Raw genomic sequence first — 22,750 nt, 5'->3', positions numbered from 1 at the left:
ACAGGCTCTTTTTCTGCATTAAAAAGAAGAGAAAATCCTGACCGCGCCACTCAGCTGCGTCTGGAAAAAAAATGAAATATGGCTTTGTGCCTCATCATAAAAAAGGTTTGTACTCCAGTGTAATCAATTTCTAAACTTCAACCACTCAGAGCAATCATCAAGGTTACGAAAGAAAGTAGGACTCACCCTCTGAAGCTCAAAGACCACATTAGCTGCACTCATGCTTGAGGTTGCATGCGTTTTGCAACGTACGCCCGCCGCCAAGAGTTCAAGAAAGGTAACTGTGTCGAAAACAGCTAATTTCTTCGTATCTAAAACTTATTACTGGAGATTCAACGGTGCATTGCACAATTTGTACCATGACAATAAATATCTATTCTAAAGATCCATGAACTGGCGAGGGCGAAATTGAGTTGTTTTACTAAAAGTGAACATGAGCGTAAGTAATTCCCCACCACCACCCGCCCTCTACAAAATACAAGTAGATAAACATTCGACCGTACTTACCAGGACTGATATGGCGTCATCGCAAAGTTAACCTGTTGGCAGGCTATCGAGACGCGTTATTCGCTCGGTGACTGCACACCACAGGTACAGACAGCTAGACAGGCGCTGTCCAGAGACGCAAAGTGCGAACTGCGCCCTGCAGCAGCTTCCAGTACTAGGCAGTGACACGATCGGTAGCGCTGTATTCGCGGAAGGGCGAATGAGCGAACCCACCCGTCCTCTGCACCCTTTCTTTCCCGCCCCTCACCCTTTCCTCCTTTTGTGGGCAGATTTTTTCTTTTCCTCTTTTCGTTCCGGATTCCGCGTGTCCCCCGCGTGTGCTTTCTTGGTGGAGGGATTTAGCATACCGGAGACATACTGTGACATTCCTTGTGTGTGCTACGAGGTTCCGCGTTCGACGGCGCGGCGTAGACGGAGACCCAGATGACAGCAGCATCATCAATTACCCAGCCATGCTCTTTGAGTGACGACCAGAACGAAGGGGTTTAAGCCTAACCGGACCCAACCGGACCCGCCGCCGCCGCCGCGGGGAAACAGGCTTTATCCTCCCCAATTGGCGTGGCGGTTCCAGGGGCGGCCCTCCCGAGCACATTCCAGGACAAGGGAACTGTCAGCGATCCAGAGCGCGCCTTACCTTGAGGAGCGAGTGTCAGTTGATGGATGAAGAATGGAGGCCGGTGACCCGCGGGAACTGTCAGCGGGCCAGAGCGCGCCGTACCACAGCCGACGCTATGCGCTACCGCGAAGACAACCTTCTTTCCCTCGGACTCAACACGTGAGGGGAGCGAGACGATAAGTGCGGTGGTATGTTTGTGCGCCCAAGTGAAAGCCCTAGCCCCCCCTCCTTCCCCTCCGGCGTGGGCGTCCTCACCCTAGGGAGTGTGGAGAAGAGGATATAAAAATCGACAAGCAGTACGGAAGAAGCACGCTCAGGACGACATCGTTCGCCAAGAGGGCCTTCAGCGCCGAAGCCCGACGGCGTGCAGCTTCTGCCAGCAACCGCTCGAGCCCAACTCCGGAGCCACTCCATCAATGTAGCAACCTACATTCTTAATGCCCATCAAGACTTTATCCATTAAAGATTGGAACAAAGCCGGGGCACTCGCTATACCATAGGGAAGTCTGTTGTACCGATAGAGCCCCCGGTGCGTGTTTACTGTAACAATTGCTTTGGATTCCGGGCTTAGCATCACCTGCTGGTATGCTGATAAGTCAAGCACACAGAACACTTTTCCCTCACAAACGGCTGTGAACAAATCTTCCGGTAGGGGCAATGGATAGTGATCCGTTTTTAGGACCGGATTGAGCGTGATTTTGAAGTCGCCACACAACCTTAGTTTGTCACCTTCCTTCTTTGGAACCACTACGAGGGGAGTTGCCCACTCACTCTGCGTTACTCGCTCGATTACACCCTTCTTTTCAAGGTCAGACAGTTCTTTTTCTACCGCTTCTCACAACGCAAAGGGTACTGGCCGGGACTTACAAAACACAGGAGTGCACTTTGGCTGCAGAACCAATTTTGCCTCATAGTTCCTAATCGCTCCCAAAGTGGAAGAAAATACACTAGGGAACTTGGAATGCAACTTCAACACCCTGTCGTCAATGCTCAAGGCGAGAAGAGATTTCCAGTTAAGCTGCAACTTCTCAAGCCAGCTCCTGCCTAAACGTATAGGCAGATTGCGCTCACCCTCACGCACAACAACAATAGGTAACACGGCGCACTGACCTTCATAGCGAGCAGTGACATTGCATTGACCGATCACATGCATTTTTTCACCTGTATAAGTTTTGAGCCCCAATTTCGTTGGCTCACACTTGACATGCGACAACTTAGCGGCGTACACGCTTTCCGGCACAACAGTCACAGCAGCACCGGTGTCAACCTGCATTGGCAGGTCGTGGCCTTCAACATTCACAGACACAACATAGCTCTTCTTAGAAGGCGTAGCGTCGCAACTGTATAACGTGGACTCCTCTTCCGATGACTCGGATACTAGATGCGCTTTTAGTTCTTCACGGCTTGCCTGGCACATATTTTGAAGATGACCCACTTTCGAGCACCGTCTGCACTTGTACCTCTTGTACCAACAGCTGTCTGAAGTATGCGCCTTGCCACAGCGGCTACACTTCTGTTTTTGACTTTTTCCTCGCATTGAGTCTTTTGTCTTTCGGTCGCACCTCTCGTGCGTTCCCACCGCGTTGACTGCCTCACTGCGACCTCTTTGTTGCAATAGCGCGGCCTGCTGTGTGGCCAACTCCCTATCCAGCGCAATTTTGCATGCGCCTTGAAATGTTAAGCCTTCCGTGGTGAACAGAGCTCTTTGAGTTTCCTCATTGCGAATGCCTGCTACCAGTCTGTCTGGCAAGGCATCCTGCAGAAAGTCTCCGAAATTGCACTTCCGAGCAAGGTGTTTTAACTCCAGAACGAAATCTTCTACGCTCTCTTGCTCCAGTTGAACTCGGCGGTTAAACCTGCACCTTTCAGCAATGACTGAAGTTTGCGGGCTGTAGTGATTCTTCAGCAGAATCTTGATTTCAGCGAAAGTCTTTTCACCGGGAAGCGCTGGAACTACCAGGTTCTTGAGGACTTCATACGCCTCTGCGCCAAGTACTGTTAGAAAAACTGACAGTTTCTTTGCTTCCGAGACCTCATTGGCGCTGACGAAATGTTCAAACCGTTCCAAGTAAGAATCAAAATTCTGGACCTTGGGGTCGTACTCATCGATTCTGCCAAGACGCGACATCGCTTCGGTGCACAAACGTAACAACGTAAACGTAACAACGCTTCGGTGCAGTTACTTATCGTGTCGATGTCTTGCTTGGTGCGTAGGATCCGTTGTCAGCTGCTTGCCCCTGGCCGCCAGCCACTTGCAGTCCGCGTTAGTGGCTTCTGATGTGCGTCGTCCGATCTTGCCCAGACACGCTTGGCAGGCCAGTTCCGACGGATCCCATCCTCGTCGCCAGTGAAATAACTACGACCAGCATCGACGAAGGTCCAGAACTAAAAAACGTTTATTGCCAAGAGCATGGTGTTCTTATAGTGCGCCGATAGCGTGCCGTGCGCAGCTTATCAGCAGCACGGAATGACACGTCAGCGGCTCGCTAGGTGCTCACGCTATCACACTTCCCATTTTTAGTCCAGACGAACTCAAAACCCTTTTTTTTTGCCACGACACTTTGCTAGTGGGAACAACCCGCTGTTAACCCGAGACAGGTTATCGTTAAAGAACAGCCGAGGAAACTGATCGTCTTGCACCAAACCAGGAAGGCCCTTCCGAGCCCCGAGTCACTTCTGCTTAGCAGAAGTTGACCGAGTTTGCACTCGAATCGGTGGTATATAGTCGCCACTGGATGGCAGCCGATGTATTTCCGATATATCTCCTTGTTGAAAATCGGTTATATTTAGCTTGCCTGCCAAGGTACGTAAGACAGAGTCCAGCTTTTCATCAGATTTGACGGGAAGGCCGTGAATCTCGAAGTTACATCTTCTGCTGTATTGCTCGAGATCATTTATCTCCCCACTCATCCCGTCAACCACCAGTGTCTGGGAAGCTACTGCTGAAGAGAATGACTGAACTTGTGATCGAAGGTCTGCAAGCTCAGCATAAATAGTAGTCACTGTAGCAAGCACCGCGTCATACCGTGACGAAAGGAAATCAATAGCGGACTGTATGTCCTCGACTGGCGAAGCAACCTTTTCACTAGTTTCCTTGACCGACAATAGTTCTTCAATTTTCCCCATCAGTGCTGAAACAGTTGTCAAAGAATGTAGTTTCATATTCAGTGCAGACAACTGCTGCGAGAACGAACTATCACCAGGCCTGGATGCTATGTCAGGTTGCTTAGAATCAACCTTGCATTAAGGACACTTCCATGTGTCGCCTGTTACTGTACTTATCTTCTTGTAGACGTTATCAGTAACTGACGAGCAGTTTTTCCCTAAGTGAAATTCCCCCTCACACGTACAAGTCATAAATCTCCCATCTTTCGGTATGGCTTTTGAGCAAGAAGTACACAAAGAAGACATGGTGCAGTCAGCGGCAAAACCCGAAAAGTGATTAATTACGACAGGTGCAATGCACACTCACCTGCCAAAAGCGAAGCAAATGTTGAGTTCAGGACACAGGTCTGCCGTTGACTACAACGATCCACGAAGTTGCCGGTCTTTGAATAATCGGTTATCGGTGCCAGGGGGACATCTCTGTCAGGTCCCGAGCCATTGATGTCAAGAATGGCTTCGTATGACAAAACTGAAGCCTTCTTGAGATCCGCATGCGTAGATCAGTCGCCAGAAACAGTTGCGACGGTGATAGCCGTCGAAGACACAAGCTAATCGCAATCCTCCAATGCGGGTAGCCGCAGTGATTTCTAACGTTTTGTAGCGATAGCTACATTACGGTAGCATTTCGAACCTTCAGCGTGGCGACGCCGTGGCGGTGCCGGCGCCGTCGATGGATGGATGGATGGAGGGTAGGAGCTTCCCCTTTGAAACGGGGCAGTGGTAGTTGCCACCATGCTCAGTTTTTTTCTTTTATTTTTGTTTAACTCTGCTGTAAGTTGGTAATAAATTTCGCAATTTTCTTTAAAATACGCCTTTCTACACTTTAAAACTTATGCCACCTCTCTGTTTTTCAGCCACCAATCCCCCAATCGCTTTTTGCTAATTCCCACCGCAGATTTATTTACATGACTATTGTTGTCTCTAAACCCTAGGGACTCAGGAAGAGTGACTTGCCTGCATCGACATCGGGATAGATACCATCACATTTTAGAGTGAGGCGTTCTATTGTTTCTACAGATTTACCACACACAGCACATATGACATCTTCTTTGTTAAATTTCTTTTTGTAGCGGCGCGTTCTAAGACACCCTGACCTAGCTTCAAAGAGGAGGACACTGCCTCTTGAGTTATCATAAAACGTTTCCTTCCTGATCTGCCTTTTCCAGCATCGGTATAGTTCAACACTGTGCTTCTTTTTCATTGAATCTATTCAATTTTTTCCTTCGACGTTTTCAACCTCTCGTTTAATGCTTTTTCTTTCTCCTTCCCTGTCTCTGGCAAACTTACTGGCCAGCTTTCTAGTTCGTTTCCGCCACTGTGAGTCAACGCTCTTTCTGTACAGGTATTTAAATACCTTAGCTGCCCACCTGTTATCGTCCAATTTCCTCAAGCGTTCATCGTATAGTACTTTACTCTGAGCTTCCCGTGCTTCGGACGTTGCCCAGCCCATATCGCCCTGTACTGCCTCGTTTGTTGTTCTCCTGTGGGCACCTAGAGCTAATCTTCCAACAGTTCTCTCATTTACTTCTAATCGCGACAGAACTTCAGCCATTAAGCATAGAACCGCATTCCCGAAAGTAAGCCCCGGCACCATTATTCCTTTCCAAATACCTCTCAGTACTTCATACCTGCCGTAGCCCCACAATGGCCTATGCTTCATTACCCCGGCATCTCTTCGCCCTTTTGCTATGAGAGACTATTCATGCTTTTCCGTGTAGATATGCCTTTTGTTTACCCATACCCCGAGATATTTGTATTCGGCCACTCGGGGTATTTCATGATTGTGTATTGTAAGCTCCTGATCAGTTGTACCGTTGAAAACCTTCACACCTGACTTAGTTGGGCAAGAATTGAAACCTAGACTGTCTCCTTCGTCTCTACAGCAATTCACCAAAGTTTGCAAATCTGCCTGGCTATCTGCTAACAGTACAATATCGTCCGCATACATCAAACCCGGTAGTCGTTGCTCAACAACCTTTACGCCTAATGTGTACGACAGATCATGACCTAGATTGCTTCCATGTAGCCTTCTTTCCATACTTATCATATAAAGCATGAACAGCAGCGGTGATAGAGGACAACCTTGCTTTAATCCTTTGTGTACCTGGACAGTTGTACTCCTAATTCCTGACCGTGTTATTTCAACTCCATTTTCTCGGTATATTTCCTGTAGAAAGTTAATTACCTCATGACCGACACCTTCATCACCCTGTGGTTGCACCGCCACCCCGTGGCTGCGCCGCCAAGCTGTCACGTGGTTGGTCACGTTGTGCCGAGCAGCTGCCGTCGCCGCGGCGTCGTGGCTGGTCACGGGGTTTATCACGTGGTTGGTCACGTGACCAGACACGTGGTAGGTCACGTGATGCGGAGCAGCTGTTGCGAAACCGAGCTCAACAGCTGTGCGCATCCGCCGTGTGAAGTGGCACAAAGATGAAGAAGGAACGCCCAGAGAAACGGAGCGGCGAAAGATTGACTTTGCAATTCAACTGGGCAAGTTCCACTCTGCCAGTTGCAGCTAACGCGGCACACCAGCTTTAACCAGAGCTAAACCACCGCCAATTTTTTCTCTGCTTTCACGCCTACTTTAATTAACTGTTTGCTTGCATTTTTTTGTTGTCTTATACGCGTGTGCATGCACAAGGGTTTTGGAAGAGTGTATAGCCGATCGCTTTCACTGCATTAATCAGTTGTCAGCGCACGTGTTGCCTTCTTTCTTGTGCTTAGTACCTTTGTTTTGCTGAAGCCCCTCTGTAATCTTTTTTCTTTTCATTGCAGTTTCTCCAAGGAAAGCAAAATTATAAGCTGACGCGTAGGCCCAGTGGTTATCTTGCTCGGCTTCTGACCCGAAAGACTCCGGTTCGATCCGGGCCACGGCGGTTGCACTTACATATAGGCGAAATGCCAGAGGTCCGTGTACTGTGCGATGTCAGTGCACGTTAAAGAACCCCAGGTGGTAGAAATTGTCCGGAGCCCACCGCTACGGTGTCCCCCATAACCTGTGTCGCTTTGGCTTGACACACGTTTAGGATAAAAACCAGAAGCTTCTTAGAAGGACTTCAGCACGCGCATGGTGCTTCCCATATGTGGTTGCAGAATTCGTTTCTGAGGGTGCATGCCGCCGGCTAGCCCCGTGAAGTGCAGTGTCCACGAGTTTATTGGAAACATTCTGTGGCACAAATATATGCATGTGGTACTATATATCTACTATCTTAATCTGAACATGTTACTTACATAGAGAAGGCCTCTTCTCAAGAACTGACGCTCTGAGCGAGCGCATGGCACCCAACTACTTAGTGTTAGAGATGTCGACGGGCTGGCTACCGAGTGGGGCACATTGACTCTACCCTCTACCCCCTCTCAACCCATTTTCAATCCGCCTATAGACCCTCCACCCAAATAGGCGTCTCTACCCCCTCCACATAAGCAACTTTCTCCGGCGGACTCGTACCACGTAAGACGCATCGAAACACTCACTTTCCTCAATCTCCATCACCTATACTGCACTCACGCAACATTATATCCTCAGATACATGTCCCTGGTGTGGCGGTATTCCTACGTTTACACAAATTACATGGACATGCACAGATAAACCCAACCAACTAGAGCCGCCCAACGCGGCGCTGGAGCAGTGGGAGGTGACGCTGGTCAGCGGCACCCTGGAGGACCAGGAGGCACTAGTCTCCGTCCCCAAAGCGTCGGAGGAAGCTGTTGGAACCCTGGACCGACGATTCCACCCACAATCTGCTTCGGTCTTCTTTTACATAATGTTTTTTCTCTCTCTCTCGACGGTCTACTGCTACGCAAGCTGGCAATACAAGTTTTTGTGTGTATTTCTGTGCGAGTAGATGTATGTTCTTCCGGCACAGTTATGGGCTAACATAAAGTTATTTATTCTTTTCCCCAATTTCACAAATGCCGCCTTTCGCTTACATTCGGAGAGCGGTTTCTGATCCAAACCGCCCCAGACAAAACAGCGCCTGGAGAGGGTGTTGTGTGCGCTGCACAATTTTTGTACTCAAATAGAGCCGTCAACTAGCCTCGTCGCACAGTTTACATTACACAATTCCCCCATCATGCAATATTCCTGTGGCTGTATTCATAGTGTCGACAAGGACACATCCGAAGCATTTTCAAACCAGCCAAGAGACGCAACACAGGAGAACAGACGAGCACAAGACGTGGCTGGCTTTACGATGAATCAGTACCAACTCGCCTAGTGATGAGCCTTGCTGAAAGACGTTCGAAGTTTGACAGGTGATGCCATTTGGTCACATGACGGCTGATCCCGCAGGCACCCGCTCGCACCATGGGCCTTGTTTGATCGATAAGAGACTTCTGCGACGGCGCGCACTTTATTGAATGAGAGAGCGCCATCTCTCTGAAATTTTCGCCCTTTAATGCGTACCCAGGTACACAGTCTTGCTTAAGGAGAGCACGCAGTGCCGTGGACGATCCTTTAGCTCGGGTACGGTTTCACGCACTGCGCGATTCCTTGGGAGATGTCGCACACCTGCCTCATTTCCATGCAACGCTTCTTCATGGCGGCAGTGCAGAGCACGGTGTAAACCACTGTTGGGGAGAAGGAAAAACGCGGAGTGAATAAAACAAGAAAAATGCGATATCCGTTTATGACTAATCTGGCAGACTCACATGTTGTGTTCCCGAATGGGCTCTTCATAAAATGCACTGATGTCAGAGACATATTTCACCAGTTATTGTACGCTTATATAAAAAAGAGAAATGAGCAGCACCTCTTTATTCGCCCCGACGGCTACAAGCCGCCGTCTTTGTGGTAGAACGTGCGTCGTCATCTGCGTCTCTACCGCTGCATAGGGCAGCTGAGAAGAAGTGTAGCGTTCGAGGTATGATGCTGTCATCGTCAAGGTTGGTCAAAAGAACCGTGTGGGCCGAGAAACGAGAGCGCTAGAGAAGGGGCCACCTGGTCAGGCCGCACTTGTAAAGGAGGGTCATCATCATTATCAGCCTACGTTCACTGCACGACAAAGCCCTCTCCCATATCTCTAAAGTTAACACCCTCGTGTGCCTGATGCGGCCACCTTATCCCCCTGCAAACTTCTCAATCTCATCCGCGCACCTAACTTTCTGCCACCCCCTGCTACGCCTGCCTTCTCTTGGAATCCACTCCTTTATCCTTAGGCACCAGTGGTTGTCTTGCCTTCGCAGTACATGCCCTGCCCAAGCTCATTTCTTCCTCTCGATTTAGACTAGGATGTCATTAACCCGCGTTTATTCCCTCACCCACTCCGCCCGCTTCCGGTCTCTTGACGTAATACCTATCATTTTTCTTTCCACAGCTTGCTGCGTTCTCCACAATTTAATTTGACCCCTTTTCGTCAGCCTCCAGGTTTCTGCCCCATAGGTGAGTACTGCGAAGATATAGCTGTTGTATACTTTCCACTTCAGGGATAGAAGGCTGCTATTGCCTAACTATGGCTTTCACTGCTTCCTTGTAAAGGACGCCGAGACTTGGTTTCTTCGGCGACAGCCGTCATACAAAGCCGACCGTGGATTTTCGTGTAAAAGGGAGCCGTAGAACACGCTTTCCGGGCCCTGAGGGTGTGTGGAAGTTGTCCCAATTTGCTCCTACTCACGCGCGCACGCGCACACACCACGGCTTCTTCGCCGAAAGGGGCGTACCTTGAACTGCCATTTCGGACGAGGTTCCTTGTAGGAAAACCGTGCAATAGTGAGAGTCTAGGAGGCGTAATAGCTAAGCAGCCGCCACCACCACGTGAGATTTCCCGCCAATGACGCATCATGAAGGGAACAGTGCAATTCCGACACGCACAGTGGGACGAAGAGTAAGAACGAACGTAGCACTGACTACAAATTAATAATTTATTTCCGCGATTTCCAGTATAAATACACAGATGACGCAAACGTGATTCACAGCATCCGTGTGAAGAACAAAAAAAAAACAAAAACAATAGCGCTAGGATTGCGCTAGGATAGCGCTAAGCTTGTGTTTACTCTGGTTGGCTCATGGTTTTGCCTTGCTGTGTCGTCGGCACGTCTGGCGACGATATTAGACTCAGGTTAGGCTCTGATCGAGGTTAAAATGTGATCTCTTCGCGCCGCATATAGAATTTGATGAAGACGTAGTGCAATGTATAGCGCTTTTGTCTGTTGTTTCACTTTAACAAAAGGCGTGATCACGCGTGATGAGCAGAATTATTGTTCATCGAAAGGAATTGCATAACCAGGCAGAGTTTGAACCACTCCTAGTTCTGTGCTTTTCATTGCCCTTTCCCAAGGGCATGGTTGCTTAGGTGTGTCGTATTATGATGTAGTAGTGGTGTGTCCTGCGTTGCTTATTGTCTTGTGCTTAGTTGTTTAGGTGTGTCGTTTTATGCATTGTGTTGGTTTGTGGCTGTTTTCCTCATAGTCTGTACGTAGTTCATGTACACAGAACATTGCCTCAAAGCAATAATTGTCATGTTAAAAAAAACGGCGATAGTGTAGTGCTTTCGCGCAGTGGCCAGCGAAGGTGATTCCAGCCTCTTTCCTATCGTCCCCTTCTTCTTCTATGTTTTCCTGTGTGCGTCTGCTTGGCTGGTTTAATTTTTTAGTGTAAAACTAATGGTTTCGCGCCTCCGCGGGTTCCAAATCCAATCGCGGCCATATTTATTTTATTTCTGCATTCTCAATGTCAGAGACGCCACAAGATTTTCGGTTCGGTTTGATCGCGTGAAGTGGTGCCATAAAACTAATGTTCAGGACAAGAGCAATACAATGATTATGCTCCTCCAGAAGTGGCAGTGCAAGTAGATCATGTTGTCGGGTGAGGTGATGCATCTCTTCTCACTAGATAAACTTGCACGAACAAAAAAAACACACGCACAACAGTATATACAGGACGCTCGTCCTGTACCCTGTCTTGTGTGAGATTATTTTGTGCTACTTTACTACGTAAGAAGTGACAGTTCTTTGTCCAGCAATTCAACTGATTCATTCGCCTTCGAATCTTGGTATCCTCCATTATTTTTCGCCTGCATTTTTCACGATTTTTTGCAACCACTGCGCTATCACTGCACCGTACGTCGCACGCATCTATACTCAATGTCACGAAAATAAGCCCTTCAGTTGATAGCCAGCGCTGTGGTGGCTCTCATTGCTCGTCCCAGTGCGTGTGTTTCTCAGACTGCGCTGTTCACTTCATAATGCTTCATAACGAACTAGCCTGCCAAAACGTGCAATGGCGCATAATTGATGAGATATGGCATTTATGTTCTCTTTTCTGCACCAAACAAGCTCGGCAAATTATGCGCGATTATAGATAGAAGGGGCAGGGAGGGGGAAAAGGAACGAAGAAAAACAAAAAGAGGGCGCCAGACAAAGCATGACCTGAAGCTTGTCCCTTGTGCTGAAGGGGTTGTGAATGAAGTGCCGTTCACGTTCGGGAAGACCATTATACGTCAGACTGGAAGGTGTTTGAATACCCGCCTATGAGACCAGAACACTTCTTTGAAAGGGGCTCCGTCCTCAAATCTAGCTTTGCATTACAGGAACTGTCCCCGGAATTACCAGCCTGATTCTTGTGAAGAATCATATACCCGCATTTTTAATAAAAGTAGGATCCTGTACAAACACAAAGATAAACTAACAAGGAAAATCAGTGAAGCGTTTCATGTTACTGAAAAAACATTGACTCGTGCGTGAGCAGTGAACTAATCTGTCTTGATTCAAGTGATGTATCACTATGGATTTTGGTGTTGAGCACGCGCTCCTGGTTGTCAAAGGAGCATACTGTCACAAATGGGTTGCAGAATCAAAAGGCTAGGCACAGGCCGCAAAGAATCAGTGTCCCAGCTGCAAAGAGCGCGCGCGTCTCACCTCTTTTTCCTGCATGGATGTATGGAAGGTAGGAGCGTCCCCTTTGAAACGGGGCTGTGGCAGCTGCCACCATGCTCAGTTTTTCCTCTTTATTTTTGTTTAACTTTGCTGTAAGTTGCTAATAAAATTCGCCATTTTCCCCAAAATACGCCTTCCTACCCTTCAATACTTATGTCACCTCTCTGCTTTTAAGCCACCAATCCTCCAATCGCTTTTTGCTAATTTGCACCGCAGATTTATTTACATGACTATTGTTATCTCCAAACTCTAAGGCCTCAGGAAGAGTGACTGTGCCTGCATCGACATCGGGATGGATACCATCACATTTTAGAATGAGGTGTGTTATTGTTTCTACAGATTTACCACACACAGCACATGTATGATCTTCTTCGTTAATTTTTTTTCTGTAGCTGCCCGTTCTAAGACACCCTAACCTAGCTTCAAAGAGGAGGGCACTCTCTCTTGAGTTATCATAAAACGTTTCCTCCTGATCTGCTTTTTGCAGCATCGATATAATTCTTTACCATGCTTCTTTTTCATTGAATCTATCCAATTTTTACTTTCGATATTTTTAACCTGTCGTTTAATGCTCTTTCTTTCCCCTTCATCGTCTCTGGCAAACTTACTAGCCAGCATTCTAGTTCGTTTCCGCCACTGTGTGTCAACGCTCTTTCTGTACAGGCATTTAAATGCCTTAGCCGCCCACTTGTTATCGTCCAATTTCCTCAGGCGTTATTCGTATAGTACTTTCGTATAGTACTAGGCGCCGCCCGGGGACATCTGGCGGCGTTATTCCCCCTCCCCATCTAAACATGGAAGCAAAAATGTGGGCACACTTGAAGCGAACGAGGTGCCCGTTACAGCGCAAAGTACGGCTTCATACGCAGTACGTGCACGACCTCAGGCTGCGGTCGACGGCGCGAACTGGGCAGGGTGCCATCGGGGAGTACTTCATACGTCACATCCGTGATGCGGCGCAGCACTGTGTAGGGTCCAAAGCAGAGGCTCAGGAGCTTCTCCGACAGGCCGGGGCGACGTGCTGGAGTCCATACCCACACTTTGTCGTCGGGGTGGTACTCGACGTGGCGATGTCACTGGTTGTAGCCCTGTGCATCCGTTGCCTGCTGCCGGCGGATGTGCATACGAGCCAGCTGGTGGGCTTCCTCTGCGTTCCGGGTAAATTCCTCGGCGCCTGGCGTGAGCGCCTGGTCGTCAGGGGGCACGGAAATATGGCGTCGAGCATCGTTTGGACATCACGCCAGTAGACGAGGCGAAACGGCGTAAATCGAGTCGTTTCCTGAATCGCCGTGTTGTAGGAAAATGTCACATATAGAAGGATCTCGTCCCAAGTCTTGCGAGCATGTCTGCTAAGGTTTTGCTGAGGCTCTCCGTGAGCCCGTTTGACTGCGGGTGGTATGTAGTAGTCTTGCGGTGGTTCGTGTGACTCAGCTGGAACACCTCGTGCATGAGCTGCGCTGTAAACGCGGTGCCCCTATCGGTGATGACGGAGTTGAGTGGTTGTAACTACCGGTGGGATTAGCCTTGCAGTTGCTGCCGGCAATTGCTCCACCGTAGCGACACTTAAATAGAAATCACAGAAACGCTCTCCGCAAAAACCCAAATAGACACTCCTGAGGTCACCATGTGGAGGCCAAATCCGTGTCCTGCAGGTAAAGTAGAAGGCGAGAAGCATCCCTTCTACTCGACTGGCTCCCGCGCGGGAAAACAATGTCCTGAAGAGAACTGCGAGGAACTCCTGCTTTCTTGAGAGATCCTAATAACACAGCCCGTTCCGCGTTGTACAAAGTACAGCACAAGAGGTAATGTTCTATGTCACCACACACACCACACGTTGAACACAATGGTGACAACGCTAGGCCAGTCTTATACATCCACGCCGGCGTACGAGCAGAATCCGTGCGAACGCGGTGCAGCAAAGTGGCTTGGTACCTTTTGAGACCCTTGGTCACACATGGCTGATGAGGAGAGCTCCACAAAGAACTGAAGTGGCACAACACCACATCTCTGAGCATTTGCTTGACTTCATGAGGGACTCCATGTACTGGAATCCCGGAGAGAGCTGTATGGGCGAGGTTGTCTGCTATCTCGTTGCCTAAGACACCTATGTGCGAGGGCACCCATTGAAAACGTATAGAGAAGCCTTTGCTATGTAGATTCTGCACCAAACGTAAGGATCTAAGACTCAAGGCATCAGTGGGGAACCCGTACTCTAACCTTTGAAGGGCAGATTTTGAATCCGTAATTATGACAGTAGGTTGAGGCGTACAACACCGTAGCTTCTTTAGAGCTGCCTCAATGGCAACGCTTTCGGCAATTGTGGAGGACACGACTTTAGTAAAATGAACAGACCAATCATACTTAGAGGACGGAATATGAAAAGCAGCTGCACTAGATCCTCTGACCTTGTCCACAGAGCCGTCTGTAAAAATTGGAAGATGACTGGCATATTCGGTCTCAAGATGTTCCAGTACGAGCAAACGCATTGCCGGTAAAGGAGAATTCCGCTTAGCGCGAACGTGGGGAATTGTCAAGGAACAATCGATGCTCGGAAAGGACCAAGGTGGCTTCAACGTCTTAGGTCGATCTCGAAGGTCGAGACCCAGAGAACGAAGAGTATTTAAAGCCAAGTACGCCTGGGACTCAGATTTCTTTCGAATGCGCTGTAGAAGCGCTCTCCCGGCAACAGTCTCTCTGAGGCGGCCAATTTGCAGCAAAAGTCTTTGTGAAGCGGCTAGCCGAAGAGGTTTCGATTGAGACTCATACAGTACTGCATTGTTTGGAGCAGCCAGCGGAACGCCGAGAGCCCTCCTTAGTCCCATTCTGTGCCCAACCTCAAGGCGTTCCAGCTACGATACCGAGGGGGAAATTAAAGGGAGCTGGTACATTATGCGACTTGTCACCAGGGCATCGTGAAGCCTGATCATTGAAGCAGGATGGTTTCCCCATTGCTCACTAGCAACTCTACGAAGCACATTGAGACGCGAAGATAGTGAAGCCACAATCGAGTCCACAGCTCGTCGCCACTGTAGACGTGATCCAATAGTGACGCCCAAAAAACGTATGTGGTTAACCTGACGAAGGCAAGACTGATGAAAGTCTACGCTCAGCCGCGCATACCGTCGTCCCCTACCTGGAAACAGGACGAAGCCAGATTTTTCCACCGAGAGAGTCAACCCAACACCTTGAAGGTAACTTTTAACTGAAAGCACGGCCTGTCGCGCTAATAGAGCTAAGCGTTTGTGTTGATATCCGGTTAACCAAAGACAAATGTCGTCTGCATATATCGACATATGGACATGCCTACAATGTTTTTGCACTTTTGCGGGAAGACCAGCCATGACAACATTAAAGAGCGTTGGGGACAGGACACTACCCTGAGGTACCCCTCGCGATACCGCCCTTTCGGAGCTCATTGTACTGCCTACACGCACTCAAAATTTACGATCACTGAGAAATGAGTGAATGAATCGCAGAAGATAGCCCTGTACGCCTATGACCTGCAGACTATTCAGTATTGAGCTCTGTAGGACGCTATCATAAGCCTTTGATACGTCTAGGAAAATAGCTAGTGTTGAAAGTCCAAAAGCACTCTGATGTTCAATGTGGCTTATCAAGTCCAGGACGCTATCTTGCGCGCTTAAACCTGTGCGGAATCCAGTCATGCATGTTGGTAGTGCCCTTCTATCCTCAAGCCACCAAGACAAACGCTTACTTGCCATCTTCTCCATGAGCTTAGCCACACACGACGTCAGCGATACAGGACGATACGAGGCCGCGTTTGTCATCTCTTTGCTGGCCTTCAGCAGTGGGACGACACAAGCCACCTTCCATGAAGGGGGAACGTCACCAGACTCCCACACTCGATTGAGATAGGTTAGGAGCATCTTCCGGTGTTCCAGAGGCAGGTTCTGTAACATTTGATTGGTAATGCCGTCAGGACCTGGTGCACAGCGACGCCGCAGGCTGCGGAGCGCTGTCTGTAGTTCTCGAGGTGTGAACGGGGCGTCCATAACAGACGGAGACGTAGCAGGCAGAACGCAGGGATGAATTCCTGGTCTGGAATTTATAAATGCATCCGCAAATTCCTCTACCAAGCACACGAGATGTTTCTGCGTGCGCAATGCAAGCGCCTCGAAAGGTTTACTCGGACGAGAGCCACCAGCAAGACTGCCAACGACACGCCAAATTCTCGTTATCGGTGAGAAAACAGTCAAACTAGCGCAAAAGGATGCCCACTGGGACCTACAGAGCTTGTTCGCATGACGTCTAATGGCAGGGTTGAGCCTGTTGAAAGTTGTCTTCAAGGCTCTGTCGTCCTTCTTCCGCAACAGTTGTCGCTCCGCCCTTCTGCGCGCTGCGCAGAGGTTCCTGAGTTTTAAATCCGGAGTCGGAAAATGATCACTTGGCTTGAGCGCCGTGGTAGCAGCCATCTTAGCATAAATCATTTTGTCTGTCACATCACCGGAAACACAGGCTAAGTGCTCCTTGCATTTGTCCCAATTAACAACATGGCAAATTTTAGGACCACGCAGATGGAAGTCGGCAGTAAACACAAATATCGGGTAGTGATCACTTCCCATTCCATAAGCTCTATCTGACCACTGCACACGGACGTCAGGTGAATGTAAGGTTAGGTCTATAGATGTGGGTGAGGTTGGAGGCCGAAAGAAAGTGGGACTTCCGTCATTGGCCACGCACAGGTCTGAACTGTCGATTACTTCTACAAGTTGGCGTCCGCGAGGATCTGTGTTCCTGTCACCCCAGGCAGGGTGGTGGGCGCTGAAGTCACCGCAGGTGATTCTGGGTGCTGGGCAGCGGTCACAAAGTTGCTGGAGGAACAAAGCCAAATCGACCTTCTTCCGCGGGGACACGTATACTGATGCAATGGACAGAGTTCGGAAGGCGAGCCGAATCCTCACAGTCACTACCTCAATACTGTCGGTGCAAAGATCGGTGACGTTCAAAGCCACATGAGGAATCTCCCTTCGTATGTAAAGGGCGGCACTTCCTGCGGGAAAAGACTTTATGCTGCAATTCCTGTGGCCGACGTATCCCGGCAAAGACCTCCCGCTTGGCAAGCCAGCCTCTGAGAGGGCCAGTACTGGAACACAGGTCTCTTTCAAGAACAATTTTAGTTCGGCTAATCGACTTATAATCCCAGCGCAGTTCCATTGCATGATAAACGGCACTTTTCTAGGGTTTTTAGTTGCAACAGGTTGAAGAAAACTAGCCATCTAGGAGTTGAAGTTCTCTGCGAAGGCGGTGATCAAGGTCTCTAAGGAAAGCACCAGCTGTATAAAGTTCTTAAAAGTGCCAGGCTGCATCGCATGGCTATATGAACGCAGGACATCAAACAAAACCCGTAGAAGGTCGGAGAGATTCCGGCTTTTGAGCTCCTTATTTTGCTGCACGCACTGGCGCACCACTTCGACAAAAGACGGGGACTGGGACCCACTCTTGGCCACGGTAGCTGGTGTCTGCATCTATTTTAAGGCAAGGGGATGTCCTCCATGTTGTCGAGTCTTGCTGTGATCTGGTCGCTGAGGAACATGGACACTTTTTGCAGAAGCAGATCGAACAGCCAGCTCACCCTCGGAGGCCGTTGCCGACTTGCTCGGATCAGGTCGTGCAGCGACGTCGCTTGCTACCACGTCCCGAGCTTCCGACTCGAGCGCAGGGAACTCTTCACTTCCATGTATCGGCTTCTCAGTAGGTTGTGGTTTGGGACCACTAATGAAGGACTTGCGACGGTGTAAGGCGCTTACACGGAATGTGCAGCCACTGAAACTCGCTGGATGGTCCCCTCCACAATTAGCGCAAGCAAAATCTGCCTTGCACTCTTTGTAATCATGGCCACCACCACACCGCTTGCAACGTTGATCTTTGTTGCAAACTCTCGCTACATGTCCAAAGCGTTGGCACCTGAAGCACCGGGGAGGAGTTTCAACGAACTCGTGGACTGTATGTTTGGTGAAACCAAGGTCAATTATTCCAGGGCGCTCGGTGTTGGGAGCAAACGTTAGCACAATAGAGTTTGTAGGCTTCGCTGCCCATTATTGTTCTCCAGGCTCCACCCTGGGCATTAACCGTCGCACGTGCAGAAATCCTTGTGGTTTCAAGAAGTCAAGAAGGGCACTTTCCGAATACCACACTGGTACTCCCCTTATAACACATGTGTTAGTCATGTAGGAGTGTGGCAACCGGGCTTGAACTCGTATGCCACCGATCTTAGAGCACCGCAGAAGAATGTCTACTTGCTCTTCCGTTGAGATATCTAGATGAAGAGCCCCTTGCGTTGTGAAGCGACTGCGAATCGGAGCAGATCCCAGTAGTACTTTAATATCATCGAACAGCCTGATAGGGTTCCACTCTCTGAAGTTACCTTTCTCTTTTGGCTGAACTATCACTGGGATGCCGACTGTCCGGTGCTTCCGATGACTCACCACTTTGAAGCCATCGTTGTCCATTTCCGCCATGTCAGCCACTTCCTCGTCAGAGGCGACGATAGTTGAGTCGTCCCCACTGAGCGATGATGACGCACTGCACTGTTGGACGTCCCTGATGACTGGCAGATCCCCGGCATGTGATGCCATGGCCGCCTCCGCCCCACTGGGCTCCTTCGGATGGCGCTGTCCCTTTAAGGATACCGGCGCCGGAGCTGCCGTACCCTTCCCGTAGGGACAGTACCGCCTTAAAGACGCGGACGTCTTCCAAGAATGGAAATAACCTAGTTAATAACTAGAAAACAAGGCAAAAGTACTGAGCTGAGGTGACAACAGATCGAGAAGCGTCGTCTTCCTCTTCCTCCCGGTGATGATGGAGGACGGGGCGCCATGTCGTAAAACAATTTGGTGTATGAAGAAGCGCGCGATCTCAGAGGATATATTGCGCGCACCGCCTGGGTTTCCGCATAGCGCGTCAAATAATCAGTCGCAACTATAATCCACTTACTGCCACAAGACGACACAGTGAATGGGCCCAGAAGATCAATGCCGACTTGGTCAAAAGGTGGTCGAGGTGGCGCAATTGGTTGGAGCAAACCTGCGGGCTTGAGCGGTGGTGACTTACGACGCTGGCACTCACGGCAACCTCTGACGTAGCGTTGGATGGGCTTTGCAAGTTTAGGCCAATAATAGCCCTGACGCACTCGAGCGAGCGTGCGTGCAAATCCCAAATGGCCAGAGGTGGGCTCATCATGACACGCCGAAAGGATGCCATCGCGGAGGTCTGATGGCACGACTAGGAGGTAGGGCCGGTCACCGATGCTGGAGTTTTTCTTGAACAGTACGCCATTGCGAATGCAAAAAGAGGACAAGTGGCGGGAAAAGTGTCGAGGTACGTTGGAAGCATGGCCCTGCAGATGATCCATGACAGACCACAGGTCAGCGTCAGCACGCTGCTTTGCCACTAAGTCCGAACTGCTGATCACACCTAGGAAACGACTGTCATCCTCTGCGCTGTCATCAGCTTGCTAGACGGGTGCGCGTGAGAGCGTGTCGGCGTCTTCGTGTTTACGTCAGGACTTATAGGCAATTGTGTAATCAAATTCTTGAAGGCGAAGGGTCCAGCGTGCTAGGCGGCCTGATGGGTCCCGGAGATTGGTAAGCCAGCACAAAGAATGGTGGTCGTTGACCACTTTAAAATGACGACCATAGATATAAGGCCGAAATTTCATCGTGGCCCAGGCGACAGCAAGCACTCCTTTTCCGAGATGGAGCAGTTGATTTCGGTGCGCGAGAGTGTGCGACGCGCATACGCGATCACATGTTCCACGCCTTCTTGATGTTGAACGAGAACGGCGCCAAGCCCGATGTTGCTAGCGTCGGTTTGTATCTCGGTAGCAGCCTCCTCATCGAAGGGAGCCTTGCACAGGGGTAGTGTGCAGCTGTTGGCGCTGCTCTGTGGAAGCAGCCTGTTGCTCGGCAGTCCAGACGAACGGTGTATCGTCTCGTGTCAAACGGGTGAGGGGTTCAGCGATCTTGAGAAGTCGGCGAGAAAACGGCGGTAGTAGGCGCAGAAACGCAAGAAACGCTTGAGCGTTTTCTTTGTAGTAGGACGGGGAAACTTGGCTACGGCGGCAGTTTTCTCGGGATCGGGTCGTATGCCATAGGCGCTCACAACGTGGCCGAGATAGTTGAGCTCTTTGCAGCCAAAGTGACATTTCTCGGGTTTAAGTGTCAAGCCGGCCAACCGCAGGGTATCCAACACGGTCCGCAGGCGTTCAAGGTGTTGGTCGAAGGTTTCTGAGAGCACCACCACGTCATCTAGGTAAACTAAACAGGTTTGCTATTTGAGGCCAGCCAGGACAGTATCCATCATGCGCTGAAACGTCGCTGGCGCAGAGCAAAGGCCGAAGGGCAACACCTTAAATTCATATAGGCCGTCGGGTGTGATGAAGGCCGTTTTTTCGCGGTCACGTTCATCAACCTCAGTCTGCCAATATCCGGTCTTTAGGTCGATCGACGAAAAATACTTGGCGCGGCGAAGTCTGTCGAGCGAGTCGTCGATGCGGGGCAGCGGGTAGACGTCCTTTTTCGTTGTGGCGTTCAGCTTACTGTAAGCCACGCAAAAGCGCAGTGTCCCATCCTTCTTCTTAACAAGCACGACGGGCGACGACCACGGGCTCTTAGAGGGCTGAATAATGCTGTTTGTAAGCATCTCCTTCACCTGCGTTTGGATAGCGCCGCGCTCCTTCGGGGAAATGAGGTACGGCTGCAGTCGTATGGGGCGAGCGTCATCGGAAGTGATGATCCGATGCTTCGTGATCGCCGTTTGCCGCACTTTCGAGGAGGATGCGAAGCAGGTTTTGTACTGGGGCAGTAGGGCGCGGAGGTCGCGCTGTTGAGTCGCTGAGAGCCCGGAGCTAGTATCGATGCTATCCAGGGACGTGTCCGGACGGTCCATGGCCTCGGACGCAAAGCAGTCAGTAACTACGGCCAATTGGTCGGCCCACGCGACGGCAGTAGGTAAGAAAAGGTGACGAGGTTCGCTCGAAAAATTAGTAATCAGGAGTTTCGATCGACCGTCACGGATGTGGACAACACTTCGGGCCGCGCAAATGCCATATGTCAGCAGCAACGAAAGGTTGCCCTCGGCGACTGCAGATCCATCACGTAGCCCATCATAGCGTTCGACGCTTGCAAAAACACTGGAGCTCGGCGGGATCAAGACACTTTCAGTGGAAATACGAAGGGCGGAGCTGTGTTGCCGAACGTCGGAGGTGTCGTCGGCTTTCGCTGTCGAAAACGTAACGGTTCTGTGCCGCAGGTCAATAACAGCACCATTCTCACGGAGAAAATCTACGCCCAAAATCAGATTACGAGAACAGGCGCGGAGCACCAGGCAGCTAACTATGAACGTCGAGTCGCTGATCTGGACCCTAGCCGTGCACTATCCAAGCGGAGTAATGATATGGCGCCCCGCCGTCCGGATCTGCACGCCAGAGCAAGGGGTTTTAACTTTCTTTAGAAGCGCTACCAATTTGCCACTGATAATTGAAAACTCCGCTCCTGTGTCCACCAACGCGCTAATGCTGCGAGTATCGAGAAGCACGGGTATGTCGAGGGAGAAGCGGTCTTTTAGTTCAGCTGCTGTCGTCGACGTCGTCAAAGCTCTATCATCGGATGTCTGCGTCGTCTGCATCGTCAGGGGGTCTTTGCAGCGTCGATGTCCAGCGACCACGCCCCCGGAGGTCACTGTCTTCAGTTTTCCCGGCGAGGGCTGGGCGAGCGGTCCGCCCTCGCTCGCGAGTTCTGCACATTCAGTGAAAACGATGAACGGCGAGGTGACGGTGATCGGGACTGACGGCGCGCCATGGACCACTGAGGTTGCTGGGTCAGGTACTCTTCAAGCTCACGGGGCAGTTGGTCAAACCGGGGCCTTGGCGCATTGGAGGGCAAACCCTGCAGGCCAAGCTCTCGATATGGGCGCCGGCGGAACAGGTTACCGGGCTCCCCACAGTGAAATCACACACGCCGGCGGTCAGGGCCACGCCAGACGTCCGCTTTGCGCAGGGATTCTCGATCACTCGGGACGCGGTGCTGCCCTGGCTGCCCGGAGGGTAGCAGGACGTCGTGATGGTTGGGAAAAACTGCCGCTGAATTCGGGGCAGGGCGTCGCGGCGCGCCAGCGTAGGTCGGGCGGCAGTAGTCTGCCTGGTTTGGCGGTGGAAATGCCGGTGGATTTGGGGCAGGGCGTCACAGAGTTTCAGCATATGTCGGGCGGCAGTAGTCTGCCTGGGTAGGCTGTGGTTCGGTGGCCTGATAGCCTGCTAAACCTCTCCGCGGATAATGCTCATAAGGGAGCTGGCCGCTGGCTGCGATGTACCACAAATCTTCTCTACCTCCTCACGGAGAACAGCGCGGATCATGTAGCGGGGAAAGTCGGTATTGCTGTTGAAAACCGGGAGGGACTCCGTAACAGAAGCAGCAAGGACTGACCGGTCGTACGCGGTGGAACGCTGCCGGAGGACCTGCTCCATCGTGACTGCCTCCGCTAGAAACTCGGCAACAGTGCTGGGGGACTGCGCACGAGGCCGGCGAAAAGCTGTTCTTTAACACTGCGCATTAGGTGGCGCAGCTTTTTGG

General features: G+C 50.5%; 1 protein-coding gene and 1 long non-coding RNA gene across 2 annotated transcripts in view; both read right to left on the bottom strand.

Annotated features, from left to right (window-relative positions):
• Positions 1-2,368: 2,368 nt before the first annotated feature.
• LOC144102777 (uncharacterized) lies at positions 2,369-3,390 on the bottom strand. The gene is made up of 2 exons (XM_077635943.1): positions 2,686-3,390; positions 2,369-2,390 (listed from the first exon to the last, which is right to left on the bottom strand). The coding sequence occupies exons 1-2, from the start codon at positions 3,249-3,251 to the stop codon at positions 2,369-2,371; spliced, it is 588 nt and encodes a 195-aa protein (XP_077492069.1). The 5' UTR covers positions 3,252-3,390.
• Positions 3,391-8,622: 5,232 nt separating this feature from the next.
• LOC144100707 (uncharacterized) overlaps positions 8,623-22,750 on the bottom strand; it is a 106,037-nt gene continuing 91,909 nt past the window's right edge. The window contains exon 3 of the long non-coding RNA XR_013307811.1: positions 8,623-8,858. This is a non-coding gene — a long non-coding RNA (uncharacterized LOC144100707). The remainder of the gene's footprint in view (positions 8,859-22,750) is intronic.

Source organism: Amblyomma americanum, chromosome 8 (genome assembly GCF_052857255.1).
Source record: "Amblyomma americanum isolate KBUSLIRL-KWMA chromosome 8, ASM5285725v1, whole genome shotgun sequence".
NCBI classification, from domain to species: Eukaryota; Metazoa; Arthropoda; class Arachnida; order Ixodida; family Ixodidae; genus Amblyomma; species Amblyomma americanum.
The sequence above is the reverse complement of the archived record's forward strand: the minus strand, read 5'-3'. Positions and strand labels throughout refer to the sequence as shown.